Raw genomic sequence first — 18,446 nt, 5'->3', positions numbered from 1 at the left:
ATCTGAAGGACAGCACCATTTTTGCAGCACAGTGTCTCTGCCACTGCACTGGGGCATTGGGACCCATAATCAGACCACACCTCAGGCCTCACAAACACTTCCTCCAGCAGAAACCCAAGTTTCTCCCAGATAGTCTCCCATTACCTGAAGTGCATGTGGTATGGCTGCATGTGGTTTAGGGTCCTTCTTAAAGCCAGCGATGCCAATACAGCCTTCCTACTAAGAAATATTTATTAGATTGTCTAGCCTACACTTTATGTCACTTCTTCTTCCACTTGCAGGTACTTGGCTCATATCTTTATGATCGTAATATGACTCACACACAAAAAGAAGGCAACCAGAGCCATTTTAGGTTTTAAAGAACTTCTGTTGACTATACGGTGTATAAATCGAGGGAGAGCCTGCATTAGCTTGTACTGTACTTTTGTTACTTAAGTACACTTGATATCAGATACTTCAAAACTTCTACTTGAGTAGATTCCTCATGAACAAATTTTACTTTTCCTTAACTCTTTTAGGGCGGCTTTCAACTTTTGTCGACAGGAGGGGTTGAGGGTGGTAATCAACTGAAAATGGTGACAAAACCCGCTGTTACGTTTTAGTTCATCTCTCTTTGCCAGAAGGAAAGTTAGCTTGGTTGGTCTGACCGATATTTCCTGTGCTCGCGTGAGTAGTGAAGAACAAACAACAGCAAAACTGGTAGGATGCAAGTGATCTGGAGATCAAGATCAAAAACAAAAGTGAGGTATCCGCATCAGCTGATTGGTCCCCAGGTGATCGTGGTGCTGAACACGCTCCTGTAGCTGACGCACCTGTGCCAGTGTTCGCCAGATTGCATTGCACTGCGACCATGACTGCCACACAAAGACAACCTGGCAGCCAGCCTGCCGTACATCCCTGCCAGCCGTCAAGGAGCCACAAGAGACGGTAAACTGGTCCACATGACAACAGACATTTTATGTTGATTTACATGTGAAACTATTGCTTCGTGTGCTCTTCAGATAAGTGCATTCGCTCGCCCACCCTTGGTTCATACGCCGATTCATTGGGAAGAAACACTACTTTTCCCTGATGGCAAAACGAATTAGACGACCTACAAGTCTCCGACTTAAAGTTTAAATCTGAACAATATATTCAATTTCTTTTTGCTGTTCCATTTTTTCACCGAGTAATATTTTCCGTTTGTTTGTGTTAATGCTTGGCCACCCCCATCCAGCACTACTTGCCAGGCACGTCGCGTCTCTTCTGGTCGCGTTGTGAAGAGGGGGGCTGAACCACCTCAGGGAGACGCGGTCACTCCTCCAAAACCCCCTCTTAAACGGTGATACAATGGGAACCAAATACATTTTATTTAAACACCTCGATTAGCTACAATCTTGCTGCTGCCACCGTGCCACGTGATCTGCACGCGCTGCTCTTTCTTGTTCGCTTAGTCGTGGACGTGTCATCTAGAAAGTATTTATAAGAGCTAAGAGCACAGGATGTGTGTCTGATAAAAGCCTTTACATGACTGAGAGGTTCAATGTCCGTTGTCTTATTTGAAAATGGTTATAAGTGGGGCATGACTTGAAAAAATCTCATGTTAAAAGTCCCTGCAAGACTGTCCAGGGACAAAAACAATCTCATCTTTTAATGCTCGTGGGACTTTAAAGTGTCTTTCCGAGAACATCACGTCTCGTCTCTCTGTCTCCAAGATTTTTTTTTATAATAGAGAGAAATATTCAACACTCAAAGGGTTACTCTGCTTTTACCCAGTTACGGTATTTGGGTACTTGATACAACACTGCTGGCTAGTAAACTCATATGCAATGTGTCTCCTGATTTCTAAGTGCAATTCAAGTTCAATCAGTATTATTATCTACAAGTGGCTTTAAAAATAATTTCCTTGGCTTGCCTAATACCTTTAACAATATTTACAGTACCAATATATTTAATGTGCTTTCTTACCTCTCTGTCTGTGCATTATTTTTCCTTATCGTATTGCGTGAAGGCGACAATTATTGGTCTGCCAATACTGATGCTCTATGTAAGAAAGGTCAGAGCAGACTATACTTTCTGAGAAGGTTGGCATCCTTCAACATCTGCAGTAAGATGCTGCAGATGTTCTACCAGACGGTTGTGGCGATTGCCCTCTTCTACGCGGTGGTGTGCTGGGGTGGCAGCATAAAGATGAAAGACGCCTCACGCCTGGACAAACTTGTTAAGAAGGCAGGCTCTATTGTAGGAGTAAAGCTGGACAGTTTAACATCTGTGGGAGAGCGACGGGCATTAAGCAAACTCCTGTCAATCATGAATAATCCACTGCATCCACTGAACAGTGTCATCTCCAGGCAGAGGAGCAGCTTCAGTGACAGACTGCTGTCACCATCCTGCTCCACAGACAGACTGAGGAGATCGTTCCTCCCCCACACTATGCGTCTCTTCAATTCCACCCGGGGGAGTAAATGCTAACATTACTCAAAGTTATTGTCTGCTTTTTTATTTTATTTTTTTTTCATTATTTCATTTTTATTACTATTTAATTTAATATTGTTTCTTTGTATCAGTATACTGCTGCTGGATTATGTGAATTTCCCCTTGGGATTAATAAAGTATCTATCTATCTATCTATCTATCTATCTATCTATCTATCTATCTATCTATCTATCTATCTATCTATCTATCTATCTATCTATCTATCTATCTATCAATGAAAGGATTTTCAGGAAAACTCAAAAGCAGTAACACTGATGTCAAAGGAATTCCTTTTTGTACTCTGTAATCTGTGGATGAGTGAAAGCAGAAAATAAAAGATGTTATTCTTCTCATCCTTTTCACACAAGCAATTTTCTTAATACTTTGCAAATGGGTTGTAATAGGAAATTAAAGATTGCATACAAAGACCAGTGAAATGTGCTCAGGTTTTGTTTTTTTGGTTAAGGGGCTTGCAGCTGCTTTTTTGAACTAGCTGCAGATGATTTAGGTCTGTAGGGCTGAAATGACATTCCTAAATTTAAAGAATGATCACACACTGTGTTTGTCACATTGGGGTGAATCTCTGCTTGGTTGCTGTACAGTTCAGTAAAAACTGTACCAGTAATGATGTTTAGAGACAAGAAAAGGCATTAAAAAATGCTTTTTCAGGTCAATGACCTGCACTTATTGCCACATGGAGATAATGCCAGCATTTGCCATTAAAAAAGCCTAATTGGATCAAGAACTGAGCAGCTCATTCACTGTATAAAACAGAAGCTGAAGGGCGCAGCAGAAGTCAGGATGTTTATCTGATCAGGGTCATGGAGCCAAGGGTCTTAGCCGAGAACTACGAGGCATTGCCTGACATTTCTCATACTGTATATTTCAACTCTTGTTTGCAAAGAAGGCAGTTATCAGTACCCCTCAATAATATCCTGGGCTTCATAGAACGTGAAACATATTTTCAGCACAAATGTTGAAAAGCATAATCATTATTTGGTATATTAAGTATATCTTTTTAAAATTGATGATTTACATATACTCAAACAGAATCATAAAGTATGTATGAGAACAAGCATTACATGTCTTAATGCACATTAGTATAGCAAAGCGTCACACGTGCGAATAGGAGACAACTACAGGGCCTGAATAATTGTAATTCCATGCCTGACCACAGGGCAGCGAGGTGCACTAATTGTCTCTCTCAATCTCTTACAGACCATTCTCGGGAAATCCCGCCTGGTTCCGGCACTAACAATCACGTCACTTCCTGTTCTGGCCCTGATGACATCACTTCTTCCACTGGCCTTTAAAGCCTCCATCTTAAGTCAATGAGTTCAGCTCAATTGTGGACTCTGATCTGTTAAGATCTGTTTATTATTTTCAAAACCATTTCCAGCCAGGATACCATATACTGTATGCTGGCTGCTCCAAACCTTTATAATGTCTCAGAGTCATCCTTATCACAAAGTGTTAAAACATAAAAAGGCTTGCACCTGTGTTTTTTATTATTTCTTAAGAAGCTGGAAAACTACCACTATTTCATGAGTCAAGGTCAAGTGTGAAGAGAGGGGCTAATAAGCAATCCCCCCCGCCCACCCAAACCCCCGCAGGTGGTGAGAACTAGAGATAATGGTGGCAGGAACTGGACGGGTTCAAGGAAAGGAGAAGGCCTGCCAGGTGGCCATACTAGATAAGGTAAAGTGTTGTGCTCATTAGGCTAGGAAATATTGGTAGAACTAATTAGAGCTAGGACTAAGGTAAGAGGAAATTGGAGTCAGGAGTGTCAAGTATACTGAGTGAGGTAAACTTTTTGATAAGAACTGTAATAAAAATAAGTTTTGCCCACCACTATGGGCTCAAGTCATGATTCTGCTGCCTGTCCTGAGACTCCGAGTGCCTTCTTTGGGGCTGAGGGTGCCAGTGCTGCCTAATCTGCTTCGACATATACCACAAAGGAGGATGTGTTATCATACCTTCCACTCTTATGGTTATCAGTCATCATAATGCTTAAGTGAAATCAGACATAATCACACATTAAGGGGCTAAAAGGAGAACTGAGAGGATCATTTTTGATCTGACAGAATTTGTGAAATTAGCGGTGAGGCTGTTGAATTTCAATTTGACAAAAATCAGTCATTGCCACGTTGAAATTAGATTTGACATGATTGACCACCAGAATGTTGATATTAAACCAGACAAACTCACCAACTAGGGTGCCAATGTGGGATTTGATGGGATCAGCTGAACAAGGCACAAAAATAAGATCTAACTGCCTCCGACCTCCAGTTTGTAATCTGAAACACAACAGAATCAAAAGACAGGAGAAGATCAAATGCTACAGCAACAAAATTAAATGTGAGAGGACTTGTTGGGACCCTGGAGGTAGAAAGGGACATTTACATAAACTGAAGTGAGGATAGAGAAAAACACACAATGAGCAAAAGCAAAAGTTCAGATTTATGTGAACAGTGTTTATTTGACTGAAAAAATACAAGATATTTATCTGTCAAATGCTGTTCATTGTGAACCTTCACTATAGACGCTTGGACAATCTGGTTTTGCCGGTGCAGAAAAAGTACGATGCCTTGTTTGAAGAACCAGACTGCACTGAGAGCTTCTTCGGCTGGTATTAGTGGTCTCCCTGCAGGTGCTCCGCCATAACCACTGGGATAAGACTGCTCGGAACTGACTGGAGGTGACATTGTAGAGGAGAGGATTGATGCTGGAGCTGAGGTAGTAGAAGCCATTGCTGATTGGCTGAAGCGTGATATACAACAAGTAGTATTGCTCCGTCCATTGCTCTTTCCATCGGAGAGCTGTCATGAGGCGGCGGCACTGGAAGGGCAGCCAGCAGACTGCCAGCACTAAGACAATGCAACCTGCACAAGACAGAGAAGGGGAGAGAGTGCTTACAGAGGGTCTGCTAGCGGCTCTGCGTCTGCCGCATCTTCCGAGAGCCCAATTGCAACATAATTGTCACGCTTTATCCAACCCCCTCATTTGTACAGTTTAAATGAATGGTTCAGAAATAATCGCAGCTCAGTAACATGTAGTTTTCAGATTCTCTATTTCAAACGGTCGTGGAGACGGCTGTCATTATTAACTGCTTTGAGCCGAACAAAGAGAGGCATATAAAAACTGCAGTGTTGGAATGAAGATCCTATCTGAGGGTCCTTAACTGTGCCAGAAAGGGTAACACTACATTCTACCAGCTTATCTTGAGCACAGTCAGCCCCACAAATATGAAAATATTCAAAACACACATCCCTTAAGACTATTCTATTTAGAAATGCTGACTGAGCTATGATCCCGAAGGTTGCTGGTTCAAATCCCCGTCACTGCCAAAAGAGATCCTACTCTGCTGGGCCCTTGAGCAAGGCCCTTAATCTTCAATTGCTCCAGGGGCACTGTACAATGGCTGACCCTGCGCTCTGACCCCAAGGGGTATGCGAAAAACCAAGTAATTTCCTTCTGGATTAATAAAGTATAATAAAATAAAAAAAATAAATAAAAATACCGAAGTCACCCAGGTGATAAAACTGTCAGTTGTAGGTACTGTACCTTATCGAATTATCCTTCAGTGCAATGCATGTTATGTTTTAGCCTGGCTTAAGTGTATTTTCCCTTTTTTATGTTTTTATGTCACATTTATAAGTATGTGTTTACATACTTTTTGTTAAAGAATACGTTTGGTTTTTTGAAGTCACGGTTACTTCTTCATAAACATGGTATGCATGTATTTGCCACACAAAATTGTGTTCTAAAGATAAATGAAAAAACACTGCACAGTTGATCCTGGCATTTTATAACATAACCTATGGGGCACGGAGCATCCCAAAAAATAAATGAAAATAAATAAAAGCCTGGCGACGCCATTTAGTTTCCTGTAGGACTTGGTCAGTTTGTGAGTACTGTCCTTAGGATGTGATTCCTGTTTGCCATGGTGCTTCTGATGTCATTTGTACGACGTGTTATACAGGTCAGCTCTGGCAGACACTTCATATCCAAGGGTTGTGGATCAAAGCTACCTTTTCTAAGTGTTTCTCTGGTTGCTGATATTTTGCTCTGAAATTTTGACTATGATTTTCATTTCAGTTTTTTATTCATTTCAATGACAGTATCTTTATTATTTTTCTGGTTTATCGACTAAGCTTAATCTCCTGATGCAACACCGTTCTAAACTGCTAGCTCACTACCTCCAGCAGAGAAGTACTGGGGTCAGGATGTCATTGCGTGACACCTTTTCTGGGCAGGTTAGGGAGGGCCCAGGCTTGTTTTATTTGTTTTTAAAAGCCACACACCATTTCCCTATTTTGTGTGCTACTCATCGTACTAAAAAAAAGCATTTAGTACCATACCATACTGTTTTCTAAACCTGCTAAACCAGGGCCAATTTAGTGACGCCAGTCCAATCTAAGTCCAGTCTAAGCTGCACGTTTTTTGGACAGTGGGAGGAAACCTAAGTGCTAGGAACAAACCCAACAAGAGGCAGGGAGAACATGCAAACTCCTTGCAGGGAGAATCTGGGATGTGAACCCTGACTGAAAGGCTGCAGCTCTGCCATAGTGCCATACCAGGTATTTTGACCACAATATTTTCTTAAAAAGTGATATAAATTAAACCTAAATACACCCCATTCATAAAAATGACTAAGATTATTACTGGTTTGGGTATTACCCAACATTTTGCATCATACTGGAGAAGGAACAGATGTTAGTTTAATCTTATAATCTCATTTAGTTAACATAAGCTTATTTTGAAAATGATCAAAATGTTTGAAAAACTGCATTTCAATACAGGGCAGCACATGGTGATGTCCGCTCTGTGTCTGCATGGGTTACTGCCTCATGGTCGGCTGTGCCTGGAAAGGCTCCATGTGACCCTTAAATTCGATTAATGGGTTTGGTTATGGATCGACAAAAGTTATTCAAATATATTATATTATATTATATTATATTATATTATATTATATTATATTATATTATATATATAGTACATTTTTATACTGACATATATTATGTATCTCTACTCTCCATATATAAAATCCTAAGCTTAAAAGTGCAAAGATTTTGTGCAACGTTTTATGTGACTTTTTATGTCACGTTTTTTGTCACACTTTAAATCAGGCTTATTTTAAAACCTACATACTGTATATATGTTCGGTATCATTCTTTTCAGAATTTATCAAACTTTAATGTGATGTTGTTAGATTTTCAGATTCTTATTCTGTTTTAAATTATAAACTAAAATATCAAGAAATTTGTGGTTTTTATTTTTAAACAAGTAAACCTACTTTTTCACAGGAACAAACTATAAAAAAAAATTATCTATGCATAACACCAATGTTTGTATTTAGGAGATTTAGTTAGCTGAAGGTCGAGTTACGATGACCCATTGCATACCATATTAGTTTTCATATGATTTTTTTCCTGTTATTTAAATGAGTCATTTTTAAAAAAGTCTTTTTTATCTCCAAGAATTTCAGTTAAAACGAATGGATCATTTATTTAGTCTCTTATAAATAATCATCGAGCATAGTGGACCTCAGTTTAACAGGAATACTCCAATCGATAAGAGAGTAAATATTTTATTCTCATTTCATGACTTTTACTCCGTTAAATAATAATTAATTTTTCTTTTACATATTTATAGAATTTTGTGATTTTACTTCAATAAATAATAATTTTTCTTTTGTTTATTTACAAATTTTACTAATATTCTGCAGCAACTGGGTGTTGGGTGCAAAAGGCATCAGGGGGCTTGACCCCCTAGTATATATGCATGCAGTATATATACAGTATAAGACTAGCTGTGTAAGATTGTGCTGTAAAGAGCCTGGGGTCTTAGTAACTATTGAAATTGTCAGAAAAAAAAATGAAATGTAGAGATGTCAGTTAATTGAAAGGAACTACTCTGGGCATCTCTCTTCTAGGAGGATTCATTTTGCAGATGTGCTCGCATCGCTTGTGTATTAGTGGCGGGAGGAAAAGTAAAAGGGATACCGGTTTGCCGATGTTAGCAGCTATGCAACTGTCTTTCTTCTGAGGTTTTGTTTTGCTGACATGCTGTGTGACCTCGCCTGTGTTATTAGCGGCTAAACGAGTTTTCTGTTTCCTCAGAGGCGGAGCCCTTACCCCGACTCCACCTCTCACTTCCGGGCCGGTTAGGCACACTTCCATGTGCAGACGTTTATATATAAGATATTATTATACTGACAGTAAAGCATATTTACTTACTTAGTGTTTAACATAGACTTTGCTCCACTGCAGCAGTATGCCCCTATTGATTACACAGAGTATGTGTGTTGAGATGTACCTGTATGTATATAATAGCATGTACTGTATAAGCAGAAGATATATTTTTCTCATGTGTTCTGTACTTTACACATCTGTTCATCTTATAGATCTTATATCTTACTGCTGCTGCTATTCCTTTAACAACAGATGCAATGATGGTAATAGTCTGGCTGTTAGGCACCCAAGCAATTTAAAACCTGCATGAACAAAGAAAGGACCAGAAAGTCCAAATAGAAGGCATGTAAATTGGGGGGGGGTGAACAGGGGTCAGGGCATTGTTTTGTTCACATTTAAATAAAACAAATACACTGTACAAAGGATACACACACACTTATATAAAGAAACACACATACAGTATATCATGCACTTTGAGTATATATTTAAAAAAAAATCCAAAAAACAATTATATCATCCATCCATCCATTATCCAACCCATTATATCCTAACGAAAGGGTCACAGGGGTCTACTGGAGCCAAATCCAGTCAACATAGGGCGCAAGACAGCCCTGCTCGGGATTGGTTCCTGACTTGCGCCCTGTGTTGGCTGGGATTGGCTCCAGCAAACCCCCGTGACCCTGTGTTCGGATTCAACGGGTTGGAAAATGGATGGATGGATGGATGGATGGATGGACATTTTATATATGCAAACAGTAATTTTATAGAAGCTTTAAAATGATTGATGTGCATTGACTCACAGAATAAAACATTGTTAATTCGATAACAACTCTTTGGTCTCTAACCCCAATTCCAATTTAAAATCAAATTTACTGGGTAAAAATAACAGGATACAGTTTTTTTTAGAAAAGGTTGATTATTTATTTGAGATTTCTAATATTTTCATACAAGCACGAGGTGCTGGAAATGTTTCACTTCAGTATGTAATTTGTGTGAAGCATGGCTGGTCAATGAGACAGTATTTCTTCTCCCTCTGGATTGCCATCTGTTAGACGTTGGGTAACTAAAACACAAGTTAAGCCACTCATCGGAAACAAGCAGCTAGCCTGATGTCTGCAGGTGCGTTTACTTGTGAAGACCGCAGACCTTATGGAGTAGGTAAAAGCGAAGGCTTCCCTGAGCTCCCTCATACTTTTGAGCAGAGACATAAAATACCAAGCAGGCAGTACTTCAGTGAAGACATCACACCTGACATCTATAACAGCGTTAGGAGATCATCACACAGCAGAGAGCACAGCACTTGAGAATGATGGATGGACATCATGTTCAACTGAGGCATATGTGGCAATCACCTCAGACTGCACTAGTTCAGGGCCGTCATTAAAATCAAGAAAGAGCATCACAGACGTGATATTTGATCTGAGGGTGTTGACGGAGAAGTATAGAGAAGGCCAGAAGGAGTTGCATTGCATTTTTGTGGACCTGGAGAAAGCAGACGGGTACCAACAAGAGTGAAAGGGAAGGTCTACAGAATGGTAGTGAGACCAGCTATGTTATATGGGTTGGAAACGGTGGCACTGACCAGAAAGCAGGAGACAGAGCTGGGGGTAGCAGAGTTAAAGATGCTAAGATTTGCATTGGGGGTGACAAGGATCGAGAGGATTAGAAATAAAGACATTAGAGGGTCAGCTCAAGTTGGACGGTTGGGAGTCAAAGTCAGAGAGGCGAGATTGTGTTGGTTTGGACATGTGCAGAGGAGAGATGAGGGGTATATTGGGAGAAGGATGCTAAGGATAGAGCTACCAGGGAAGAGGAGAAGAGGAAGGCCTAAGAGAAGGTTTAAGGATGTGGTGACAGAGGACATGCAGGTGTAATGTTTGTGACAGAGAAAGATGATGAGGACAGAAAGATATGGAAGAAGATGATCCGCTGTGGCAACCCCTAATGGGAGCAGCCGAAAGAAGAAGAAGAAGATTGTCATGAAGAATTCTTGTGAAAATTATATTGTATTGTTTCCTCATGTAATGTATAATAGCATTACCAGGCCCAGAGGGTTATACACCTACACTTGTATATGGCTATCAAACTGAAGACTGCCAACTCCAAATTGACTTGATATGACTATGTGTGTGTGACTTCTCCTTGCTAAACTGCGTTCTTTTCCAGGCTGTGCTTCTTGTGTGTGTCTTGTTGTTGATGTTCTGGGACGGACTCATTTACACCCTGAAGTGGTAAAAGTGGGACTTTAAAATGTATTGAATTGATGGATCATACATGTAAACACATTTTAATTAGTGTCTGTGTTATCAGTTAGAAACACCAACAACACAGGGTCCTTCGGAAAGCACAAATCAAAGAATACACAAATCAATTTCCAAATGAACTCAACTCCTGAACCAAAGCATATCCTTGCAGAAATGAGCGTAAGCTAGAAACAGAACCGCAAAGGAACACCAATCTATGGAAGATAATTCTTCTTTTTGTGTGACATATTATTTTTTTAGTAAACTAGATCATCGTAAATGTACATTAATTTATCTTTAAGCCATCCTTACCTAAGTTGCTATAACACTCTTAAGTAGTTTATAACCCAGGGTTGAAGCACGTGAATGACAGTAATTTAAGCATCCTGCCTCTGACTCTGGATTGTATTCTCTTTAATGGTCTTAGATAAATGGATCAAGAAGAACTTGGATATGCTAAGCTACATGGGTGCAGGACAACATACATCCATGCTCCTTTTACTGCAAATAAATTTCCCAGTTTGTTGGACTGCTTTTTAATTACCATGTGCTAGTATTATTTTTAATGCCACCTCTAGGCTGATTTTGACAATATTCAAAATCCACAGGGAGGCACGGTGGTGCAGTGGGTAGCGCTGCTGTCTCACAGTTAGGAGACCTGGGTTCGCTTCCTGGGTCCTCCCTGCGTGGAGTTTGCATGTTCTCCCCGTGTCTTGTGTGGGTTTCCTCCGGGTGCTCCGGTTTCTTCCCACAATCCAAAGACATGCAGGTTAGGTGCATTGGCGATCCTAAATTGTCCCTAGGGGTGTGTGTGTCCTGCAGTGGGCTGACGCCCTGCCCAAGGTTTGTTCCTGCCTTGTTGGCTGGGATTGGCTCCAGCAGACCCCCGTGACCTTGTTTTAGGATATAGCGAGTTGGACAATGACTAAGTGAGTGACAAAATCCACTAATGTCTAACTGTAAAGGGTTCAAACTGTGCATAACTTTAATGTGTGTTATATTTCCAACTTTTATAATGCATGTTAAGCACACTAACTAGTAACTGAACCTATGCATGTCGACCTCTTTCTAAACATCAGCGTCACGTTTCTTGTTGTTCACTCCTCCCATGAAACAAACCGTAGACTCACTGCACTTCCTGTAGGAATTCAATGGATCTGCAGTGTTATGAGCAAAGAGACACAGGTGGGTTATTAAATATCCATTCATCCAGGACTAAGCTCAGACAACCAAACTTAGTGTAACCAGGGAACAGGTATGTTCACTAATATCGGTCAATTTACAGTTATTTAACATGACAAGGGAGGAAAGCCAGCACATCTGAAGAAAACTCTACAGGCACATTCAGGGAACATGCAAGCACCTCAGCCACCCAGAACTGGAAAGCAGCAGCATTAGTCCAATGTTAGGCCAGTGGGAGCTGGGCAGTCTTTTGGTCTTGAAACTCCCACAAATTTCATTTTTTTATTCACAGTTTATTTCTTTTCTGTCCTCCCCAACCATCTGACCATAACATCTGACTTATCTTTAGAGACCTAAAAACAAATCTATATACTGTATACGGACTCTACTTTATCTAAGACGATATCTGTGTTATGTAAGTGCATAATGATTTATTCTTCCTTACTAATTTTGGTATACCATTTATTCATTCCTAATCTTATCTATTTCTAATTTATTTTTCTTTTCTTATTTTTGTCTTTGATATCTTGCAAAGCACTTATTCTTTGTATGAAAATGTGCAATAGAAATAAATGTTATTGTTGTTGTTATTTCATCTCCCCGTTTATTTACGCATACACACACACCCAATTTATTTCAAATATGCTATTTTAGATAAAACCAATTTCCATAATCATGATCATGACTGATCATTTATTAATATATCTTTTTAGCATATTGAAATATGTAACCAGTAACAGCACACGGCACAATAACATGCAGTGAATCCACTTGACTTGAACATTCCTAGTTTTCATCCTCTTTCTCTGTACGTTTAGCATTCGTTTGCTCGGAGGTTGATGCGCTTGCTGCTTCCTGAGCAGCTCTTCTTTTTTCCACCCTAGCGGCCGCTTCTTCTCTTCTTTCGTCGGCATCTTTTTGTGTTAAAACTAATTAAGTCAGTGTTTGTGTTGCAATTACTTAGTACGTTTTCCTTAATTTTTCACTTAAGTTGGCACTTAAGTCTTCGATCTGCCTCAAGAATGATTTAAGCTATGAAGAGGTAGGGGAAGTGATGGGAAAGGTGGTAGGGAATGAGAACGGCGCCCATACGCATGCGCCACACCGCCACCCTGCTGGCCACTGCAGAGACTTGATTCTGCAATGAAATAAAATAAAAATAAAAAGAGGAATAACCTTGGAGGTCAATCATCACCCCGAAAGCGAATAGTAGAGGTCACGTAGTATATGTGTACCACATTTCAGGTCAATCGGTCAAACGGTTTGCGAGCTACAGGTGATTTAAAATCCTGGACAGACAAATGGACAGCCACGGTAGTGCATTATATATAAAGGTCTGGAAAGCCTGAGCGGGTGGGCAGTATTTGAAATCTTTTTTTTTTTTTGCCATTCTGAAACAAAAAGGCTGGACTGGACCCTGATACAGAGTGAATCTATATATATAAAAGTCAAATACTATTGACTCACTCACCACGAAATCTCCCGAACCATGAGGACTTGGGACTTGAAATTTGGAATGTTGGTTACCCTTGGCCCATAAGTGCTCGCTAAGAAATCGTTTTAAAAATTTTGTGGTCCAAGCATGAAATTTCTTATAGTTTTTTAGACCTAAAAGAAAAAAAATGTCCACCAAACTATATCAGATAATACAAAGACAGCAGTGCCAAAAACTGCATAGGGCACTGAAGGTTCACGAACTTAAATGTTTTTATATGTTTAAATATTAAGACCTTTCGATTTTTCTTTAGCGGCGGTGCTCCAGTATAATACAGACAAGTGCCTGCTTGTAAAACACAATGACAGCAGAAGGTCAGCCTGTTCAGCTGTGAGCAGCACTATCTATCATCAAACGCATTGTGTAAAGCATCAGCTAAAGTCCGTGTCAAGGAGAGTGTACTGGAAAATATTCAGTGAATTCTAGGAGTTAGGAACAGGAGTTTAGTGAATGTTTAGGAGTTCCAAGTTGATTAGTTTTGATTCATTGGATGGAAAAAGATAAACATTACATACCCAGCATCATGGCATTCTGTCTCCTTGCCCCAAGTCCATCTGTATCCTTTATTTTAGACAATTGATGGACAGAACCGTTGTGGCACTTGACAATTACCGAACTAGAACAGCCTTGCAGTGCTTGGATGATCTGCCAGCAGGTGAAAGCTACACATAACAGGACCATGATGTAAAGAACAAATGAGGTACAGACAAGGGCCTGGAATGTGTTCTTCTGAGCAGAGATGTTGGTGCAAACAAGTACAGGAGGTCGAGAGTCCTCTTCAGTACCTCTGAAAGGGCTAACTCCATCTTCAAGGCCAACAGAGATTAGGGTTGGAATCCCAGAAAGCAGTGACAGTAGCCATACTCCGAGAACCAGCTTTTTGGTGCGTGACCGGGACATGATTTTTGCCCTTAGAGGGTGGCAAGTGACCAAGTAGCGCTCTAAGCTAAAAGCGAGGATGTTAAAGATAGTGGCGAAGCTGCAGGTCTCCCACAGATAGTAGAAACCTTTACATCCCAGGCTACCTAAACGCCAAGGAAAAGGATACCAGATTATGCTGTACAGCTCAGTAGGTATGCCAACCACCAGGATAAGAAGATCCGATAAAGCCAGGCTTAGCATGTGGTAACCGACACTCTTCTTAATACAGGTCCTCTGCTTCAAAATCCACACTACCCTCACTGCAACCAGATTCCCCAACACCCCGAAGAGGAAAAGTGCAACATAAACTGAAGTGATTGCTACTCTGGCTCTGAAGCTCAGTCCAGCTGATTCATAGATCACCTCGGTCATGGTCCATGAAGATGTGTCAGCTTTGACAATGTCTGTCATGTGGCTGTGAGACTCAACCCAAATGAGAGCAAAAGTGGTAGTAGCTTGCTGTTCTCAGGTTCCAGTCTTGTCGTGTTAAATAGGCTTCGTCTTACAGGTGTGCTGTCATCTTCATGTAAGTAAAAAAATAAGTAAAAAAAAAATCAAATGGTCTTAACCCAGGCACACAAAAGACAAGAAGTCTCTGCAGGGGTCCATTCACTTTAGTCCAGTGTTCAACCTCAACTGAATGTTTTATTCAGATATACCGCTGGATAATCTCTGCTTCTTTCTTGACACTCTCTAGGCACGGTCACAATTCCCATTGTCAAAGTCCTTCCTCTAAAGTTTGCTCTGCTGAATAGTTCTAGGAAAAAAGGACAGCCCACCCTGGCTGCACTCCACGAGATGTGCCCTGCTCCAAGACAGAGAGAAACATTAGTTGGCGCCTCTTAACAGCCTGGGACTTTCAGTCTCAACAGTTTTAATGGGCTGCAACATCAGGGGGGCAGCAGTACTTGACACTCTTTACAGGAGGGGGAGCAAGGATAGCAAATGGCAAAGGGTGACTTAATGAGTCATTAACATGCATCAGGAGGGTGTCTGCCTCCCTTGTTGCCAGGCATTTCTCAACAGAACTGTTTTTGTGACACAGAATTACTACAAATAAAATAAGATCACGGCTAAGCTGTTAAATCTGGAGCTAGCAAATTCTCTGAAACAAACGTCAACAGTCCAACAATGCAAAGGCAGACAATGCACATGAGAGGACATGTCAAAATAAAACCAGTAGAACAGTAAGCACCAAATTGCTACCTATAAAATTCAAAATAATGCACAAGTAAGACTCCTTGGGATAGCATTACTTAGAAAAGCGCCATATAAAACAAAAACGAATGTTGTGTGCCCAATGAAATGCCCATCACTTAATGGAATGTACCATAAATGTTCACATTATGCTGTGTTCAAAGTAGAGTTCCACACTTCTTTGTTTATTTTCAGTTTCACTTGTACTATTTTCAAGTTTATGCAGTTTTGGACTTTATATACAGTACACTTTTTATTTCTGCTAAACACAAAGGAGAGATCAGCACTTTGTGACATTTATCCTCCATTTTTGCTTATACTGTCTCCAGCGAACTATTCATCCACACCTTCATCTTTCATCTTAATAACAGCAAGCTGATCGCCTCCTTTGCTTCACTGCTAACGCTCTTTGATAGTGCACTTATGTCAGTGCTATTCACTTACTTGGCTGTATTGCCAATCTTCTCTGATGGTGTGCCCATAACCAATTTAACTTCACTGCCAACGCTCTCTGAAGCTGTGCCCAAGGAGGACTCATCACCTGATTATTTACTGATATTGTTCCTCAAGACTTCACAACTCCTTTCCCTTCTCCTATGCACAGTATTTCTAGCAGAATGGAAGTAACATACATAAAAATAAAGTTCATCCTCTTTTAGTTACTGCTCCTCACTTCTCTTTGTAATATAACAAGCTGTCCCCTAGGGCTCTGCCCATGTAGTGATGAAACAGCAAACTTTAAAAAACAATTAAAAAAAATAGAATTCTGGCCAAGCAGAAGGACGTCAAACATTGCCACTGCATCTGATCGAGTTCAGCTCTGATGGGAGAGCGTCCCTCGTGTTGTGGGGAGAAAAACACGCAGCCATGATATCTCTGGCAATCAGCAGCGACCCTCTAAAACACACATAGCTCTGATCTCTCTTTCAAAAACATCAAACGTTACTCCTTAACAATTTGTAGAAGATGATAATGTCTGCTGAACAAACAGGAATCAATAACTAAGTGGAGGCAAGGTCTGCTCCAACAGGTGGCGAGAGGTAAACCAACTTGAACGGAGGCTGGCGCATGAATGAGGAGGGCTCTGCCCCCCTCCCCTCGACCCGCAGCCTCTCTCTCAGATTTGCGCAAATAAATCGGTACCGCAAGTGAACTATGAGTCTTAGCGCGATGAGAGAAGTCGCAAAATCAACCGGAATGTTCAAGCAAATTATAGAAAGAAACCCAATCTAAATCTGTAAAGTAGTTCTCTCTCTTACAAAGCGAACAGACATACAGACAGATGTTGGATTTTATATACTCAGCAAAAAAAGAAACGCCCTCTGACTTTCAACTGTTTTTACTTTCAGTAAACTTAATGTGTAAATATTTGTATGAACAATAAAAGAGTCAACACCATAATACATAAACTAAAAATGTTTCACAATGTGTCCCTGAATAAAGGGAGGCTCAAAATCAAAAGTACCAGTCAGCATCTGGTGTGGCCACCAGCTACTTGAAGTACTGCAGTGCATCTCCTCCTCATGGACTGGACCAGATTTGTCAGTTCTTGCTGTGAGATGTTACCCCACTCTTCCACCAAGGCACCTGCAAGTTCCTGGACATTTCTGGGGGGAATGGCCCTAGCCCTCACCCTGCGATCCAACAGGTCCCAGACATGCTCAATGGGATTGAGATCCGGGCTCTTCCACTGCGAGGATGATCAGCTGTCCTTCCTGTCTCCCTGTAGCACTGTCTTAGGCGTCTCACAGTGCGGACATGGCAATTTATTGCCCTAGCCACATCAGCAGTCCTCATGCCTCCCTGCAGCATGCCTAATGCACGTTCATGCAGATGAGCAGGGACCCTGGGCATCTTTCTTTGGGTGTTTTTCACAGCCGGTAGACGAGTCTCTTTAGTGTCCTGCGTTTTTAGAACTGTGACCTTAAATGCCTACTTTCTGTAAGCTGTTAAGGTCTTAACGACCATTCCACAGGTGCATGTTAATTAATTGATTATGGTTAATTGAACAGGCATGGAAAACATTGTTTAAACCCTTTACAATGAAGATCTGTAAAGTTATTTGGATTTTTAAAACATTATTGTTGAAATACACAGCCCTGAAAAAGGGACGTTTCTTTTTATATATATATATATATATATATATATATATATATATATATATATATATATATATATACTGATAGATGACAATATTTACAATTTCTTACAATGGTATTCATCCTGGGTGCCAAGGTGGAACAGTAGCTATTGTGGCTGCTTCATGGTTCCAACATCCTGAGTTTTATCTCGTGCTCAGCAGTCATTTGTGTGAGGGTTGCACATTCTGTGTGTGTGTGCATACCAGGTAAGTCTGTAGTCTGTCTCTGGGTAATTTGGTTTTATTCCACTATTTAAAAAGCACATGTAAGTTAACTGATGATTCTAAACTGGCCCCGTGTGTGTGTGAGTGCTCTTTGTGTGGGGTCGGTGCCCTGTGTGGGGTCAGTCCCTGCCTTGTGCGAGATGCTGCCAGAGTAGGCACTGAACTTGAATTGGATTAAGCTTGTTTGAGAATGTTATAGTTCGTTGTTTTATGCATATCATCCATGCCAGACGTTCTATCATTACGTTAAAAGTCTGATTTTCTAAATCCCCTAAAATATTATGGAAATAACACCTGATGTAATTTTTAGTGCATTTTAAGTATAATCATACAGACCTGCCTGATGCAGCAAATGTACTAACAGTAAGAAATACAACTTATTAAACTGATGCAGT

General features: G+C 40.5%; 1 protein-coding gene across 1 annotated transcript; it reads right to left on the bottom strand.

The window, feature by feature from the left end:
* Positions 1-4,974: 4,974 nt before the first annotated feature.
* LOC120518167 (G-protein coupled receptor 39-like) lies at positions 4,975-15,309 on the bottom strand. Its single transcript, XM_039740801.1, has 2 exons — positions 14,084-15,309; positions 4,975-5,336 (listed from the first exon to the last, which is right to left on the bottom strand). Exons 1-2 carry the CDS (start codon positions 14,898-14,900, stop codon positions 4,975-4,977), a joined length of 1,179 nt encoding a protein of 392 aa, XP_039596735.1. The 5' UTR covers positions 14,901-15,309.
* Positions 15,310-18,446: the final 3,137 nt, after the last annotated feature.

Source organism: Polypterus senegalus, chromosome 17, assembly GCF_016835505.1.
Source record: "Polypterus senegalus isolate Bchr_013 chromosome 17, ASM1683550v1, whole genome shotgun sequence".
Taxonomy (NCBI): Eukaryota; Metazoa; Chordata; class Cladistia; order Polypteriformes; family Polypteridae; genus Polypterus; species Polypterus senegalus.
This window is presented reverse-complemented; position numbering and strand designations above follow the sequence as displayed.